General features: G+C 39.7%; 1 protein-coding gene across 50 annotated transcripts in view; it reads left to right on the forward strand.

Moving 5' to 3' along the window:
* TRIP12 (thyroid hormone receptor interactor 12) overlaps nt 1–4,172 on the forward strand; it is a 175,767-nt gene extending 171,595 nt beyond the window's left edge. For all 50 annotated transcript variants that reach the window (XM_058299954.1, XM_058299941.1, XM_058299946.1 and 47 more), the window contains one exon: nt 167–4,172. In XM_058299954.1, coding sequence (XP_058155937.1) covers nt 167–363 — 197 coding nt within the window. In that variant the 3' untranslated portion in view covers nt 364–4,172. The remainder of the gene's footprint in view (nt 1–166) is intronic.
* Nucleotides 4,173–17,985: the final 13,813 nt, after the last annotated feature.

Genomic DNA, 17,985 nt, shown 5'->3' on the forward strand with positions numbered 1-17,985 from the left:
TAATATTGTGTAGAAAAGTAGGTTAATATTTTCTGATAGCATAATGTACTTGGGATTCCAGACAAATCCTTGTAGGAGAAAGAAATGTTTTTCTGCGTGATCTAGCTGGTGTGCATCTTGTAAACTTACTAAATTCCTTAATCTGTCTTTCTTTCCTCTGAATCAGGCTTCCGGAGTTTGAATCCACCTTTGACAATTGTCCGGAAGACGTTTGAATCAACAGAAAACCCAGATGACTTCCTGCCCTCCGTAATGACTTGTGTGAACTATCTTAAGTTGCCGGACTATTCAAGCATTGAGATAATGCGTGAAAAACTGTTGATAGCAGCAAGAGAAGGGCAGCAGTCGTTCCATCTTTCCTGATCACAACAAAAACGCAGTGTCTGCCTGTTACAGCAAAAGAAAAAAAATCATGATTTCTTTTCTAAATGTATCACCTGAGTCAAGGAAACATGTTACGCCTTCTTGTTGTAGGAAAAAACGGCTTGCAGATTATAAAAGAGACACTTGGTTGATATTCATTAATGGCCCCATGGACTTAAAGTGATCAGGCCCTAAAAAGTTGTTGTGATGAGGTTTCTTTAGCAAGTTCTTGTTTAAATTATCATTTATTTGATGAGTGAAGTTTTTAACTTGCTTTGCTGTGTGAAATTTAAAAAAGGGATGTTTTTCCAGGCTGGAACAATAAATGTCGCTGTGCAGTTTAATTCTGGGCTGTGTGTATCCATCTAGCTAAGTCTGCAGTTTTGTTTCCTCCAAAGACAACTCTTGTACATAAGTACAGAAATTAAAGCTCACATGTATTTGACAAATATAGTTTAGTAGACTAGCTCTGTGTACTTTTTACTTCCCTCTGGTTTTCTCTCCCTGCTTCATGTATTGTCTGTGCAATTCACACAGTTCTTTTTGTATTCAACACTCAACAGTTGTTACATTTCTGTTAGCCATGGCCTTTTGTTGTCCCGTGTTCTCTCTCAAATTAAGATATAATTTAAAATTCATTGAACTGAAATATATTGTCTATAATTCAACCTTTGTAACTAGGTCGGCTTTTCTTAGAGCTTAGTTTTAATGTAGTTGTAGGGTATTACTGGCCTTTTACCAGGTGACACACTAGGACTGTTTACACAGTGAGTCCGGCAACAACAGCCTCTGGAGTGGAGGCAAAGAAAGGGCATTTCTTTTGCATAGGTTAAAAAGTCTACAGCTTGGGCTGTCCAGTATTTATTATTCTATGGCCAGAGCATTTTGAATTGATGTAAAGTTTTAAACAAAAATTTGCAGGTTTTTATTACCTGTTGAATTTAAAAAAAAAATCCCTCCTTTGTTTTAAAGCTTTTTGTTCATAGTTTTCTTTCTTTATTCAACTCTCCCAGTGCTAACTTGGGACAAACAGTTCAGCCTTTGTCTCGACACAGATAAAAGCACCCTGTAAGCAATGCTCTGTCCAGTTGTTCTATGTACTGATTTCTCAAATCTGCAATAATCCATCAGGTTCATGTTTTTACCTGAAAATAAATAAAAGTTTGCTTCACTTTTTTGTTTATAGTTCTGTGCTTATGCATAACTTTTCATTGTGTAGCTGTATTTCAATGCAAGTAAATCATCAAATCTCCATGACTCGGGTCATGGCTGATTTCACTATTCAACAAGAGCTTATGCTAGTGTGGAGAGAAAGTGGGAAGAGATTTCTTCCTTCCTTGGGTTCAAAATCAAGCCTAGTGCTTGATCTGAAAGAATTTAAAAGAATTTTCCATAATTCCTCTCTTTGCAAATGAGATGAACTAATTGCTTTTTTATTGAACTTTGAGAAATCAATTTTTTTTTTGTTTTATTGACTGTTTAGAAGCTTTAATTGATGTAGAAGTCTTGTTCCCCATCCTACCACCCCAAAAAAACTTAGTGACTTGTTTTATTTAGAACTCTTTGTCATTTTACACTGAAATGGCCTTATGGACACATCCCCTCCTTACAGTTAACTTGGACAGTAAATCCCATTAAGTGTGATGGAGCTAATGTGAGCTAGTGAGGAAGTGAGTTCCTAAACTTTTGCAGAAACTCTGACAATTGGGCAGCTTTACCCTGAAATCAAAGGAGGAGGGAGTTGCATTTCTGCAGTTTTAACATTGACAGCTTAGGATTTGAGCAGTTGAATCAAGCAAAGTTTTTGTTGAAGAAGGAACCAATTTGTTTAAAAGTGTTCTGATACGTAACTTTTTACAAACACAGTTTTTTGTGTGAACTAGCATTTTCTTCGTCAATTTTTAAAGGGGTCTGTTTTTAAAATCAAGACGTGTATAAACAAAGTAATGTTTCATATTAAAATATCTGTATCTGATGTTTTATCCATGTTGTGATTCTGGCAGATTTGGCCTCTTGATTTCAACATCTGATGAGTTCATGTGATGGGTTTCAATCAAATTCTGGAGCTTAAGTAAGTCAGTAGTTACCTACATAAAAGCTTTCAGCCTTTAGTAATTGGTTTACCCCTTCCTTAAAAAGTGGGACCCTTGGTTAATTTGGCAAGGAAGTCATTCACTTACCATTTCAAAGCAATCTCTCTTGGCGGAGGCCTTAATTCTGTATCATAGTGAAATATGCTTCATTTGCTATTATTCCAGTCATGCCTTGAATAATTTATTTTCTTAGAATCCTATCAGCAAGCACTAATTTCTAAGTATGCTTTAAAAACTAGGAAGTGACTGCTAGTAATGACTGAGATTTTGTTGTCTTTTAATTTTTGCTGAGATTAAGTCAGATTACATCATAGTCACAGCCAACTAACACTGACTTTTGAGTTGTCAGTTACTAATTTGATCAGCTTTGTGTATGAGAAAAGGTATTAACTATTCCACTTTAAGAAGGAAGGAAGAGGTTGTTAAATGAATTCCATATTTCTTAGTCCATCATTGAAATAACAAAAAGCCCCCCAAAAAGTGAATTGTAAATTCAGACTAGTAAAATTGGGACCAGACAGAGTATTAGGTATCTAGTCCCAATCCAGCAGAAACCTTTCACACAGCTATTTTATTATTATTGTAAGGAATACAGTTTTCTCTCATCCTCTGCCCCATCTCTGGTTCCTTGTTTGTAGAGATCAAGGACCTTCTTTGACGCAGCAGTCCATGGGAAAGGTTGTCTCCTAAAGTCCCTCTTTCCTGCATATGGCTGTTCTCCTGAGTTAGGTACTTAACATGAAAAGGAGCAGTGCAGCTGACTGAGTGGGACCACTCACTAACTATTTTGGAGTTACTTCCCCAGACCATCCTAAAACGGCATGAGGTGGAGGGCGTTTGCATCCTCCTCATTAGATCCAACTCTTGATTTTGCACAATAAGGATTTTTTTCAGTGAGTTGAATATTTATTGTCTTCCCTCTGGTGTATTAAGTGTTGAGGCTATATTCCCGGTTCCCCATCAGTGAGTATGAGCTCAGGAAATGGGAATGTTACTGATATTCCAAGAAGAAAATGTGATTAACAAAGGAGACTTCCCTGGGGGAAAGATGTGTATTCAAAAACCTTATCCTTTTTGGGGGAGGGAGGATTCTAAATGCAATAGTTCTTTGTCCATTAGCAAAGATGAGCAAGACTTCATTTATTTTAGACTGTTTTTCGGACCCACTTTGTTCTTCTTGATGTAATGAGATCTTTGTTTGCAAATATCATCCTCTGTGTTTATACTGTCTGAGAAATGCTTTTGTATGAGTCTTAGGTTTGATGTTGCAGTAGTTGGCATACACGGTAAAGGGAAACCTAGTGACAAATCACTGAAAATACTTCCTTTGTTACCTCAAAAAAAATTTTTTTTCCAGGCAAAATACATCATTAATATTTGTAGAAAACAGAGGATTGGCTGTTTTCCAAGAACTTCAAGTTAACAATTCTTATGCAAGAAAAAAGTTCTTCATGCTAAAGACTTGTTCTGCATAAAGGAGACATTCTTTAATAATGGAAGAGGTCGTTTTATTTTTACAAGCCTACTAATATTACCAAACCTATAACCAATTGCTGATCTCCTGTGTAAAGCATTTTTTTTCTCTTAATCTGAAACAGTGATTTATATGAACTGTTGGAATAATGGAACCTCAAACTACAGATGTGTATGTAAAATTGCATAAATGCACTGACTTCCTTCTCCCTGAATATATTTTTAATAAACAGCATTATCCTACATGGTCAGTTTTATTAAATTATGCACAATTAGAGGGTTCTTCCAAGAAGTGGTTTGTGCTTGTATTGGCTTTTGGAAAGCTTCCTATTTTGGTAAGTAACCACATGATCTCAGCTTTTCTTGGATGCAGATAGTGGAGAACCTTGTAGAAGGCAAGAATGCCTAAGACATGACTGTTACTTGTTCATTGGTGGAGAGAGATTTGCTCTTGTTTTGTAAGCTGCTCCTTGCTGTGGTCAAGTGTGGTTCCTTTGGGACTAGAAGATCCTTGGAAATGTATGGAGACCATGTAGCCGTTGCCCCAGTCACATTCTTGCCTTTTGTGACTTCCCATTCTGCTCTCAACAATGTCCAGAGGAGTCATATCTCTGAAGCAGAAAAAAGAAAAGAACTGATGTAGACCAATTTTTTAAAAAGAATGATGACTGAATTTAAGGTGTTATGTTTTGTGTGTTTTTGCTACTTTTAAAAGAACAGGGGAATGAAATATGTATACATATGTTTACACACATAAATATACTATCTTGGTATAACTGCCTAAACCCCACATTTTTCCTCTGGTAAATCTCTTGATCTGTAATATGACTTTAAATCACAGCTGAAAGGTGCTGCTAAATACAAGCCTGCCACAAGACAAAGTGTATAGTCAACTCACAGTTGTCACAGACATCTTTATCACCATCTCTGCGTTCGAGGACTGGGAAGCATCATACTTTCGTTGCTGCAATTATATGAGTTGACATTGGCATGTTAATGGATTGTGTGGATTAAGATCTTAAATCCCAGTTACAGTTGCTGGGTGACTCCTCCATAGAATACACAGTGTTCCTTTAGGACCTCTCAAGGCCAAAACCTAAAACCACAGAGCCTTTTTTTTTTTTTTGGAGGGGTGTGCTGTGACCATCTCACTGCATTTCTTGTAATTCATGTGCTTATTGAACCCTATACCCACCTCCCCTGTGTTCTCAGCCAGGTTAGTAATTTCATGGTTACCTGCGTTTTTTTGTTTTTGTTTTTTGCTATATTTAAGAGAACAAGGGAATGAAGTGTGTATTCTGTTGCTCTGCCTCCCACTTCATGTGAAGAGTTCTTGAAAGAGGAGCAGTGAAAGGATGAAAGGATGTCCTGCTTTTCTGCAAGATGCTGCCAAGGCAGCAGATGCCAAATCCCTAGATGCATATATGGTCTCCTAAGAATTTTCCCTGGGACCTAAGGCAAGCTGGATAGACAAATAAGGTGTTTTTAACTAGAGGGCCACATGTAGCTTCAAGGTCCAGCACATGTGATGATGGCTGCCCTCTCACTGGGAATACAAGTTTCAGAAATAGGTTTTAAGACCCTCTGTGTAAAATAGGTTTTAAGACCCTCTGTGTAGCTAAAATACATTCAAATATCCACTAGGGACCCTTGAGAATTTACGTTTTTATCAAGAAGTTTGTGCTAAGGAAGAGTAGGGCAGAAAACGCAAGTTGAGTTTGCCAAATCCGGGTCTAAGCGCTTTAATGCAATTGCTGGAAAGAAGCAGAGTTGAGATGGTGGCCCCTAAAGTTCAAAGTAATTTAAAGAAAGCCCAGTGCATTCAGTTTGATGTTCCCTTATTAATTGAGCTAATTTGGGCCTCTGTCAAGACCATTTCATCCAGACAGTTCTCTTCCACTCCCAAAGCGAGCCCTGGTGTCATTTAGCAGAGTGGAACAGCAAGTGCAGCCCCTAGAATCAATCCCTGCAGAACCCTAGCATGAAATGGTTCCTCCTTCAGTGCTGTGTAAAGGGCTTCATGGCAGATTGGGTGGAACAGAAGGAGCCTGGACAGGCTGACTTAGCCCTGGCCCTCCTCTCACTCACTACCATCTGTAGCCTCCAACCTCACTGGACCTTATGCTCATTTTTCAAGCCAGGTCAGTGTGACCTCTAGGGGCATGTTTTAATCTCCATGTTCGTATACTAGTGTATGATTCTTCGGCATGCCTTCCATTGTTTCTCATTGGAAGCATCTAGAGTCATCCAGGTTGGCACAGTTCTTCAGGATAGAGGGTGATGGCAAGAGAGTTGACTTCCCTGGCTCCTGGCTATAAATGCCAATAGCACCGTCCAGTTACTGTGTCAACCCCAGACACCACTGAATATTTCCATACCCGAGAGGACATTACCCCCTGCTTGATCCACAGGAGATCCATATGGCTTTGGCAAGTGTTCAAAACTTATGCGCAGCCATTCATGATTAGTATCAAGTCAAAACTTTGCAGAATTTCTGAGCAGACATAGGTTAGGGATAAGAAAAGGAGTGTAAAAAATTACTTCTTTAATCCGAAAAAGCCACAATTCTGCTCCCCTTCTTAACACTACATAGCGCTCTCCTTCCTTTCATGAGGAGAATATTTTCTTCCATACCACTTCCACAACGAATGGGAGTGAGAACTTTAACAGTATTGGAAAGAAGGTTTTTTTTGTTGTTGTTTAAAAGGTAACTAAAGAGAACTTTAAATTCATAAAATGGCATTACAGTGGTCCATTCTTCCAATTAAAAAAAAAAACAGCCCTCATTAAATTCATTGAAATTTTGTTAAGTAGTTCTGAGAAGGTTTAAATGAATATTCAAGTCAGTGTTTTTCAGCTTTCTAGAACTACTTTAAGTTGTCCTCTAGCCATTACGGGATAATAGACCAGGCAAAGTAAGTTTTCTTTCTTTATTCCATGGATAATTTAGCACTGTAATAGATTTGTCTGCTTTCATCCTTCTTCTTGCATTCCAGATGGATGGAAAAACGATGAAATCCATTTCCTCCCAGGCATTAAATGGTGCTTTGGCATCCAGAAGTAAGGAGTTAAAATTGTGTTCTTTCCAACAAACCACCATTCCATGCCTCCCTCACACGCATGAGGGCCGCGGGGTGGGGGGTGGGAATCTCTTCAATTACTGACCGATTTGGCATTCATCACAAAGTGAAAGAATTAGGAAAGCATAAGGTGTTTTGATTTTAATCATTGCTTTACCTTCACTTGGAGATTTTCATTAGGACCTTATAGTCCACTGAGCATCCTGCTAACGTTGTAGCATAATGGATTGAGCTCATCCTATTTTATGCCTGCCTGCCTTCCTCTCTCTAGTGCCTGGCATAGCATCTGGCATGTGATGGCACTCCAGCAGTTGCTGGTGGGAAGAAGGGTTGTTATTGGAGCGTTGTGTCATTTCTGCTTTGTCAGCTCATTTGTGTAGTTTATGGTCCCTGACTTCAAGGAGTTTAGGATCCAGGGAGAGAGTGAGACAGAACCAAAACAACTACAAATGCCTGAAAGTGCTAAATTATGTGGATTTTTGGCAAACAGTCAAAATTACACGAGTCTGAAGACCTACCTCTTAAAGTCACCAGCAGCAGCATGTGGCACTTTATTCTCTACCAAATCGTTCCGTTGTCAACAGTCCTTTTTATCTTTTGGTCAACAGGTCAGGCTGGTCTCAACAAAATTGAAACAAGAGCAGAGATCGTTCAGGAAGGAAACCTGTACTCGAGACAAGCTAGGATGAGCTAGGAGTTACTTAGGTCAGATTTTAAAAAGATAAGTGCTGGTCAACGTTTGTAAAAAGGATTGTGGGAAAATAAATTTTTAAAAGTTCTCAATGTTTCTATCATCAGAATAGGTATATTATAGGTAATGAAAAAGTCCACTTTGAAAACGAACCCATTTTCATTAGTTTGAAGAGTATGGGCAGAGAATTGCAATATGGTCTTTCTTTCAAAAATACACTTAAGGGCAGACAGCCCAGGCCAGAAGGATGCCAGCCATCAGTGACTTTTTAGATTGCCGGTGCATTTAAAGGGTCTGGTTCTCGTGTAGTGCTTTAGTGATTTTTTTTTTCACTCATAGCTACAGCTGCTTTCAATTCAGGATTTTATAAATACTGGCAAAGCACTGAAATTTCAATACAAAACCCTTTCCCACTATTTATAAAGCTCATTGTGAAGATTTCTGTCTAACCCCCATGGGGTGTTTTAGAAAGGTGGCTGGACTCTGAATCCAGAGAGCTGGGTGTTTTTTTCAATTAGACCTTTGACATCATGTAACTTTTACTGAGGTACTTTTTTTTTTTCCTGTCTGTAAAATTATAAATTCCCTTCCTGCTCAAAAATTCTAAATTTCTAATCTCCATTGTATTTCCTGACCTGTTTGTCTCAGATTAACCCAATTGACTTAAGAGTGGACATGAGGTATGCAGATGTGGCTCAAGCAGTTGGGCCCCCACCTGCCACATGGGAGGTCCTGGGTTCAATTCCTGGTGCCTCCTAAAGAAGACCAGCAAGACAGCGAGCTAACACGATGGGCTGGCACGGCAAGCTGACACAATGAGATGATGCAAGGAAGAGACACAGTGAGGAAACAATGAGTGACACAACAAGCGGGAGCAGAGGTAGCTCAAGCCATTGGGTGTCTTCCTCCTGTTTGGTTTCAGCTCCTTAAAAAATAAAAGAAAAAAGGCGAGTACACAACAAAGCGAGCTCAAACAAGGGGGGAAGGAGAAATAAAAAAATTTTTTTTTTTGAAGAATGGACATTAGCTCCTCTTTTAATCAAATTCAACAAATTTATTTTCCCACACAATATTTATTTGCCAAAAAAAGTACAGGTTTATTTTAGAAATTCTCTGACTTGGTTACTTTTGGTCATTTATTAACAACAGGCATTAGAATGACTTGGGGAATTACTATTTTTATTCTATTGGTTTTTTAAATCTTCGTGTTTAGTTCTAGTGCATTTTCTGTTGGTTTATAGGGACTGGGTAGGACTGGGATGTTAATAATCACCTAAATAGAAGTGCACAGATTCTCAGAACTGGGAGTGACATTAGAAAGGCAAATCAACCTACTGTTTAAAAAAGTGATTGAGGGAAGCGAATGTGACTCAGGCAACAGGGCTCCCACCTACCACGTGGGAGGTCATTGCCTCCTAAAGAAGACAGCGAGCTGGTGCGACAGGCGTGGCAAGCTGACACAAGACACAAGAAAAAAACATAATGAAAGACACAAGAAAGCAGGGAACAGAAGTTCCTGGTACCTCCAAAAGAAGACAGCGAGCTGATGCAATGGGCAGATGTGGTGAGCTAACGCAGCAAGATGATACAACAAGAGTCACAGGAGTAAAAACATAATGAGAGTCATAACAAAGCAGGGAGCAGAGGTGACTCAAGTGATTAGGCACCTCCTTCCCGCATCAGAGGGAGGTCCCGGGTTCGGCAACCAGTGCCTCCTAAAAAAACAAGGAAGACAAACAGACACACAGGTGCAAACAAGGGAGAAGGGGGTGGGGAGAAATAAATCTTTTTTAAAAAGTGAGTTACATACCTGACCCAAAATCACCTAACTTGTTATGCTAACAATGGAATGAGATTTATAACCTAAAAGAATTCTAATGCTGTAAAGATCACTTCAGGTATGTTCATCAAACCCCTTCGTTTGTAATTGGGGAAATCATAACAGAGAGATTGTGATCTCCTCGTGGTCACCCAGACTCTGCCTTGATTAGAAGGTCGGTTTTCTGTTTTCTAGCTCAGGCGTTCCCACAAACCAGAGGTTTTCTTTCATGATTCCTTCAGAGTGAGTCCTAGTATTCATCTTTTGTGAAGCTCAAAGGATTTGTCTTTGAGTTTGAAGGGATGGGTACCAAGAAGTTGCTCATCCCATACTTTTTGGAAGCAGTTGCATGGTGAGAGACCACCACATTTGTTCAGGAAGCAAGGGAGAGCTGGTGGACACTTCACAGCCTGACATTGAGCCAGCTCACTGGGAGGTAATAGGAACAATTTTTAACTTGGCATATTATAGGTTTGCTTTTCTTGCAGAGAGGAATTAGTTCATGGTGGGATAGTGATTTTTAACTTGATCTATAGGGCTGCTGTAACAAATGACCACAACTTGGTGGCCCAGCCAATCAGAATATTGTATTTACCAGATCATTATGATTAGTTCGGGAGTGTGCATGTGACAGTGACAGACCAATCGGAGCCAAAAAATGCAGTACCTTTACTTACATTGGAACTGCTGGGAAAGAGAAGCTCTCTTTCCCCTGGGCTTGCAGCCGGTTGGATATAAACCTGGAGATGCTGGGGCCATCTTGTCACCATTTGAGACGTGCTGAGAACTGAAAGCAGAGGTGAGAAATGAAAAGAGAACAAATCTGATGAAATTGCTTGAATGCCGGGATCCTGTACTATCCAAAGTCTCCTCTAGTCCTTTGCGTTTGGGTGAACATGTAATTTCCAGTTTTTTGTTTTACTAAATCAGTTTGAATTGGGTTTCTGTTACTTGCACCCAAGAGTCCTAACTGATAAAAGGGCAAGATTGTGATTAAAGTTTTTTTTATTTTGCTTTTTATTCATTTTATTTACTTATACTCCATGTCCACCAGACACACAGTCCCCTTCCCCACTGTCCACTGGTAACCTCTAATCTACTTTCTGACTCTGCTAATTTGTTCTATCTACTAGACAGCTAAGTGACATCATACAATATGTGCCCTTATGTATCTTCCTTATTTCACTGAGCATAATGTTTGCGAGGTTATCCCATTGTGTGTATGGACCACAATTTTTTTAGCCATTCATTTGTTAAAGGACCCTTGGATTCTCTCCACCTTTTGGCTATTGTGAATAATGCTGCTGTAAACATTGGTGTACAAGGATTTGTTTGAGATCCTGTTGTCCCTTTCTTTGAGTATGTGCCTAGAGGTGGAATTGCCAGGTCATATGGGAATTCTATATTTCACTTTTTTGAGGAACTGCCATATTGTTTTCCACAATGACTGCACCATTTTACTTTTCTACCAACAATGTACCAGAGTTCCCATTTCTCCAACACTAGATATTTTCTGTTTCTGTGCATGTGTTTTTAAAATAATAGTCATCCTTGAAGGTGTGAAGGGATATCTTGTAGTTTTGATTTGCATTTCCCTGATGGTAAATGATATTGACTTCCTTTTCATAAGCCAATTAGCTATTTGTCTCTCTTCTTTGGAAAATTTCTTCAAATCCTTTGCCCATTTTTAAATTGTTTGTCTTTTTGTTGTTGCATTGTAAAAATTCTTTATATATTCAGGGTTTAAACCTTTATCCAATATATGGTTTTTAACTATTTTCACCCATTCTGTAGGTTGTCTTGATAATGTTCTTCAATGTGCAAAAGTTTAAAATTTTGATGAAATGGAATTTATCTATTTTTCTTTGGTTGCTCATGTTTTTTATATGTCATATCTAAGAATCCATGACAGAATCCCAGGTCATGAATATTTGCTCCTATGTTATTGTCTAAGCATTTTATAGTTTTAGCTCTTACATTTTTCATTGTTTTTTTTTTTTTTTAATAGTCTGCCACCTTGCCTTCCAAATAAAATTGTACCAATGGGGAGCGGATGTGGCTCAAGCAGTTGAACGCCCGCCTCCCACATGGGAGGTCCTGGGTTTGCTTCCCGGTTCCTCCTAAAGAAAACAAACAACAAGCAGACAATGAGCAGACAACAAGCAAAAAAAAAAAAACCCAAACAAAAACGCGTAGTCAATGAACAATGAACAAAAACAACGAGCAGGCAACAAGCAAAATGAGAAAACAACAAGCAAACACATATGAGCAAACATGTATGAGCAAACCAATGAGCAAAACAGATGAGGGAGCCAACTCAGAGGAACCAAAGTGGCTCAGTGGTTGAGCGCTTGCATCCCACATATAAGGTCCTGGGTTCAATCCCTGGTCCCAGTACCTCAAAAAATATTAAAAAATAAAATTGTACCAAAGTATATCCTCTAAGTAGGGCATATGAGGTCCTATTTTCATGTACTTTTAGGATGGGCTATGATTTTAAAAAAACAAACTTTTTCATTTGTGTCTTTGGTTATCACTAAGGAAGTCCGACGATCTTCTCAAATACGCATAGGTCATTTATATTTTTCCTTTTGTTAGTGTGATTTATAACCTTTCTCCCATTTTTCCATTCATCAAGAAAGAAAATTCTAAATCAATATTTCTCTCGGTCTCTGTTGCAAAGGCACCAATAAATACATGGTCACATGAAGCTTCCATTGGAATTCCTATGCTAAGTAATTTTTGGAAAATTAAGTAGGACAATAAGAAAAACTAAAAGAACTAGCATCCATTTAACTTTATGACTGTATTCTATTGATATTAGAGAACCCAGTGATTTTTATTTAAAAAGGAGTTAAGGGCCTCAAAGATTTATGAAATTTGCTGCACATGAAAACAGCAAAGAGTGGATATGGCTCAAGCAGTTAAGCACCTGCTTCCCACAGGGGAGGTCCCAGGTTCAGTTCCCAGCCCCAGTACCTCAAAAAAAAAGAAAATTAAAATACACCCATGCACAAACAGCAGGCAAAAGAACAGAGGGAAATTATGCAACTAAATGAAATAAAGAATTGCCCTATTTTTAAAATTAATTAATTAATTAATTGTGGTACCAGGGCTGGGGATTGAACCCAGGACCTCACATGTAGGAACCTAGGAACCTGGCATGCAACCACTGAGCCACATCAGCTCCCCTGAATTGGGGTGGGGTTTTTTTGTTTGCTCGTTGTTTTGTGTTTGTTTTTTTGTTTTGTTTTGTTTTGTTTTAGGAGGCACCGGAGACTGAACCCAGGACCTCCCATGTGGGAAGCAGGCGTTCAACCTCTTGAGTCACATCTACCCCCCTGCTTATTTATTACTTTGAAAAATAAAGTAAAAGTATACCCAAACTTACAAATAATTATAGTATCTAGGTATTTAACTTTTTGATTTATGCATTATTCTTCCACAGTAGAGTCAATAGGAAAGAGGAAAGAGGGTAACCTTTAGAACTTGGAAGTTTTTTTTAATGGATGGTCATTTCCACATCTTTCTAATTGAGGGACTGAAGGTAAATTAGCTAAACTTTCAGAGCCTCAGTTTCCTCATCTGTAAAATGGGACAATCATAGTGCTCACCTCTTTGGATTGCTTTAAGGATTAAATGAAACTGCATTTAGTTGACAAATACTGTATTTCTTTTCAAATTTTATTTCCATAAATCCTCTCTCTGCAACTTGGCCTTTTATTTTAATACCTGTTTTCATCCAAGGTCATCACTAACTAGGGATATCCTTCTTTCTGAGTATGAAACACATTATGACAAATACAATTATGCCTTCTTGCATTTTAATAAAAGCAAACTAAGCATTTTGTTTTAGTACAGTTGACAGTATTTCTCAAATGAAGAGGAGAGTTAACTGTCAAAGAAAGGATGCAGTTAGTTCACTGGGGCCACTTCTACTGACGACTAAAACTTCTGATGTAGTTGGGTGTCTGCCCACATCTCAGTTCTCTTTCACTCTGTTAGAAAGTCATCAAAGAAAAATGATCACATCAAAATCTGCTGTCAGATAAGACCGTGGTTAACAGTTAAGATTCCGTGAGCACTTCCTACCTGCCTAGTTCTGTTCTAAACTTCACAGCTTCTGGGATTTCAACCCAGGCCATACTGCCAGGATGCAACCATGACTCACTAAAACACACTGCCCTCTCCTCCTCCATCAGCCATGAAATTGTGGCCCCTGGGCGGCTGTCTCTTCTGTACACCTTGCAAAGCCCTTAACTTGTATAATGGCATTTGTTCATTACACAAATCTGCCAAGTAGAGTTTATGAGTCTTATTTTATTTCTAAGAAGACCAAGGATTGAAGAGTTATGCCATTGGCCTAATGTTCTAGAGCTAGTAAGGAGCAGGGCTAAAATGAGATCAGATGTTCTGAAGTTAAAAGGCATCTGGATATATCAGTTACTTTCTGCATATTCTTGTGTATGTTCTTGTGTGTGTGTGTGTGTGTGTGTGTGTGTGTGTGTGAAAGAACAAGGAGAAAAAAATCATTTTGCAGTCTCAGAAAATTAACTCACTGGTCTCAACAGGACTGGAGAATTGCCAAGTTCACCATCAAAGCCATTGCATTTTTTAGTTTCTCTTTTCTTTTTAATTAGTATTACTCAAATTAAAAAATGAATAGGTTCTCAATTTTTTATAGCAGAAAAATGGAAAATAACCTCATTTGGGGATTTGCTGAAATATAAGAAAATGAAAAATAATATTTTGAGCTTAAATAGAGAAAATAGAGGACAAATCCCACTTCCTCAGTTCCTTCATTTAGGTCTCTCTTAGCACCCAAAGTCTTCAGTAGGACTCAGACCTTTTTCTTTTTTTTTAAATATACTTTTTAAGCTTTTTAAAAAAGATACTTGGATTACATACATATTACATAAAAAGTATAGGGGATTCCCATATACCCCACTCCCTTAGCCCTCCAACATTCTCCCACATTAACATCCTTCTTAGTGTGGCACATTTGTTAACAATTGATGAATACATTTTGGAGCATTGCCATTAAGCATGGATTATAGTTTACATTTTAGTTTATACTCTTTCCTGCACAATTTTGTAGGTTATGGCAAGATATATAATGGCCTGTATCTGTCATTGCAATGTCATTCAGGACAATTCCCAAGTCCCAAAAACTGTTCCCATATTACACCTGTTTTTTCCCTCTCCCTCTCCCTCCCCTCAGAAACTCCAGTGACCTCTGCCTCTATATCAGTGATATAAGTTCTTCCATTTCTAGAATCACAGTAAGTCTATTGTAGAATACCAGTATGTCTGCTCTAGTCCATTGTTTATTCCCCAATCCTGAGGATTCTGGGATGGTGATAACCACTCCACCTCTAACTGAGAGGGGGCTTAGATCCCATGGGGCAGATAGGTAGGACTAACTTGTTTGCAGTTGCAGACTCTTTCTGTTCCTTGGGATGGTCATTGTCCATCATCATCTCCTTGTTAGCTGTCCTGGGTGTATCCAATGAACTGGAGAGTAGGTCTTGCAACTCTGCTGAGATTCAGGACCCAGGTGGCACATGGACAGCCCAAAGATTTAAGTTTCTTGGATGTACACCAATCAACTCTAGCACTAGCTATAGGTTCACATAGAAGGGACAAAAGAACAATGTGTAGAGAAACCACAACTGAGTCCAACTCTGTCACACTGGGGAGTATAAATTCCAAAGTAGGACCCACTGGCAGGGCACCAAACTTTTGAGTTGTCTGTCCCACTTATGGTGTCTGGATATCTCCAGAGCCTCAGGAGTCCTGCTATTTGAGGTAGTATTTACTTTGGCAGTCAATGAGATCCTGCTGAGACATGCATAAGTGTAACCTCTGGATTGATCTCTCAACTCACTCTGAAGTTTCTTAGCCATAAAAACTCATTTGTCTTTACCTTTTCCCCCTTTTGGTCTAGGTCTTGGGAGGCTCATCCCTGGGAGTCATGTCCAATGCCAGGGCAAAGGTCTTCAGAGCCCACTGAATCTAGGAAGCAGCCCAGGGAAGCCAGAGAAAACAAAAGCTGTTGTTTTAGTTTGCCAAAGGGCTGCCCACAAAGGGCAAAGTACCAGAGATGGGTTGGTTTTTAAAAAAGGGAATTTATTTGGGGTAAAAGCTTACAGTTCCAAGACTGTGAAAAGTCCAAATTGAGGCACCATAAGAGGTGCTTTCTCACCAAAGTCAGGGGCCACGCCTATCTCTGCCAAGGTTTGAGCCCTCAGGCATATGGCTTGTCTGTTTCCCAGACTCCTCTATCAGTCTTAGCGGCTCTGCGTTCTTCCCAAGTTCAGCTACAGGCTATTGGCATATGGATCACCTCACCCTGCACCTCAGCCATTTGAGCCTCTCTGAAGCTTACCTCCACTCGAGAGGCTCCATGGGCCTAACTTTTCCGTGGCTTCATGCTTAAGGCATCCTCTAGTCCTGTCACACAGCAGGGTCAAAAATGGCAGCTTCCTTTTCCTTTGTCAGCGTGTGTCTCTCTCTCTAATTCTGTTTATATAAGACCCAGCAAAAGGGCAGAGACTGAACCTGAGTCATGCCTCACTGATGTAGTCCATTTGAAAGGATCTCCCACCCACAGGAATGGATTAGTTCACAAACATAATCTTTCTCATTTTGGACTTCATAAAATAATCTCAAACTGCCACAGCGGCAATCTTCTGTCTCCTAAAACTTATTGAACTTTAGATGTTTACTGACCATGAAAAGATTGTCACACTGGAAAACTGCAGAGCTGGGGACTGGGAAGATGATGACATAGGCAAATATATCACTTCCACTGCCTGTGGGAGGTGTTTAATATTTTAAAGGAGCATTTAAATATTCAGAAGCATTTCTTCTTCACCATGTGCAGGTGACAAACTGTGCAGTGAATCACTAGTCGCTTAAAAAATAGGTTCCTCGGTTAAAGGGTTTGGCTACCAATCAGCTAGCTGATTGGGTTATACTCCCTTTTGGGATGACTACGTTTTGAAGATGTGCATATGAAAACGACAGAATTTCATTTTAACCCGGCTTGTCTGCTCTTTTCAAATATTTCTGCAGCTGAGCATGACAGTCTGCTCTCTGTGTCAGAGCAGTTTAACAGTTAAATGGGTGCTGAACACCTGGGTACCGGGTCTCCAGTCGGTAACTCTGTCTGACTCCTATCATTCAGAGTCAGCAAAGATCCTAGCGATCACCTGGCTCAGCTTTCTCATTTTACAGCTGAAGGAAGAGATCAAGAAAGGGTCAGGGACTTGCTCATGTGGCTCTGCCATGAGCCAGGGCTAGAATCTGAGACTTGGAGCCCCGGCCCCTCTGCCAGCCTGGATGCCTGGAAGCCCTGGAGGAGAAGGGACATCAGCCACGATGCCTTCCCCTCCCGTTCAATTCTAAATCTGCTTCCCAGCGTCCTCAACCAAGGCCTCGGCCCCTCCTTCAAAATCTTCTTCCAATTTTAGTAATAACTTATTCTGGGAGAACGTTTTTTTACATCTATTTTCCACATCTGACTTTGAATCCAGGGACAAACACATCTAATACAAGTCTTTGCTCTTTGTTTAAAAGCACTGGAAAATGGATGATTCACGAAAAGGGACTATTTCTATGAAAAGTTTCTCTCTCTTCTTTCCCTTGCCATTTTCCCGGAGTTCATTATCAGTAATTTCACAAGAACTCTTCCTCAAGCTACCACCCAAGAGAATGGCAAACACTGGTTTCTTATCTAAATGGCCTTTAATCAATGTTGAACTGAATTATACCAAAGGGAAGAGGGTTTTTTAGGTGGAAAGCTCGTCCTGACATGGAGTTGACAACTGCCTCCTTTGTCCTGGTGAATTTTATTCCAGTCCAGGCTTCCATATCATTTTTTTTTTTTTTTTTAATTAGAGAAAGTGTGAGTTTATCATATTCTTTTAGACACTAATCCACTTTCCTTGAGGTAGCCATTAAAAAATACAGCTTATATACTCTTTTCTCCTTCTGACCCCTCCATCCCAATATCTGTCTTCTCTTGGCTATCTCTCACACCATTCCCAGGTTCTTAGTCTGCCTGAAATGCCACCACAAACACCACAAAATGATTTAGACTTAACAACAGGCATTTATCGGCTCATGGTTTTGAGGTCAGAAGTCCAAAATCAGGATATTGGCACGTCTCGCTTTCTCCGCGTCTGCAGCTTTGCGGTGCTGGCTGCTCATCCTTGCAGTCCCTTGGTCCCTGCCGCACGGCGCTGTCCTCTCTGCTCTTCCCCTCTTCCGGCGTCCTCCTGTTGGCCTTCTCTCACCTCCACTTCCATTTTCTTCTCTTTTTAAGGCCTCCAGTTACATGGATTAAGAACCTCCCGCAGTCAGCTGGGCAGCACCTTAACGGAGGGTAACACCTGCCAGAGGGCCCTTTTCCAGTGAGTTCACACCCACAGGAATGCAGGGTAGGATGAAGAGCATGTCATT

The sequence above is a fragment of the Dasypus novemcinctus genome, chromosome 7 (genome assembly GCF_030445035.2).
Source record: "Dasypus novemcinctus isolate mDasNov1 chromosome 7, mDasNov1.1.hap2, whole genome shotgun sequence".
Taxonomy (NCBI): domain Eukaryota; kingdom Metazoa; phylum Chordata; class Mammalia; order Cingulata; family Dasypodidae; genus Dasypus; species Dasypus novemcinctus.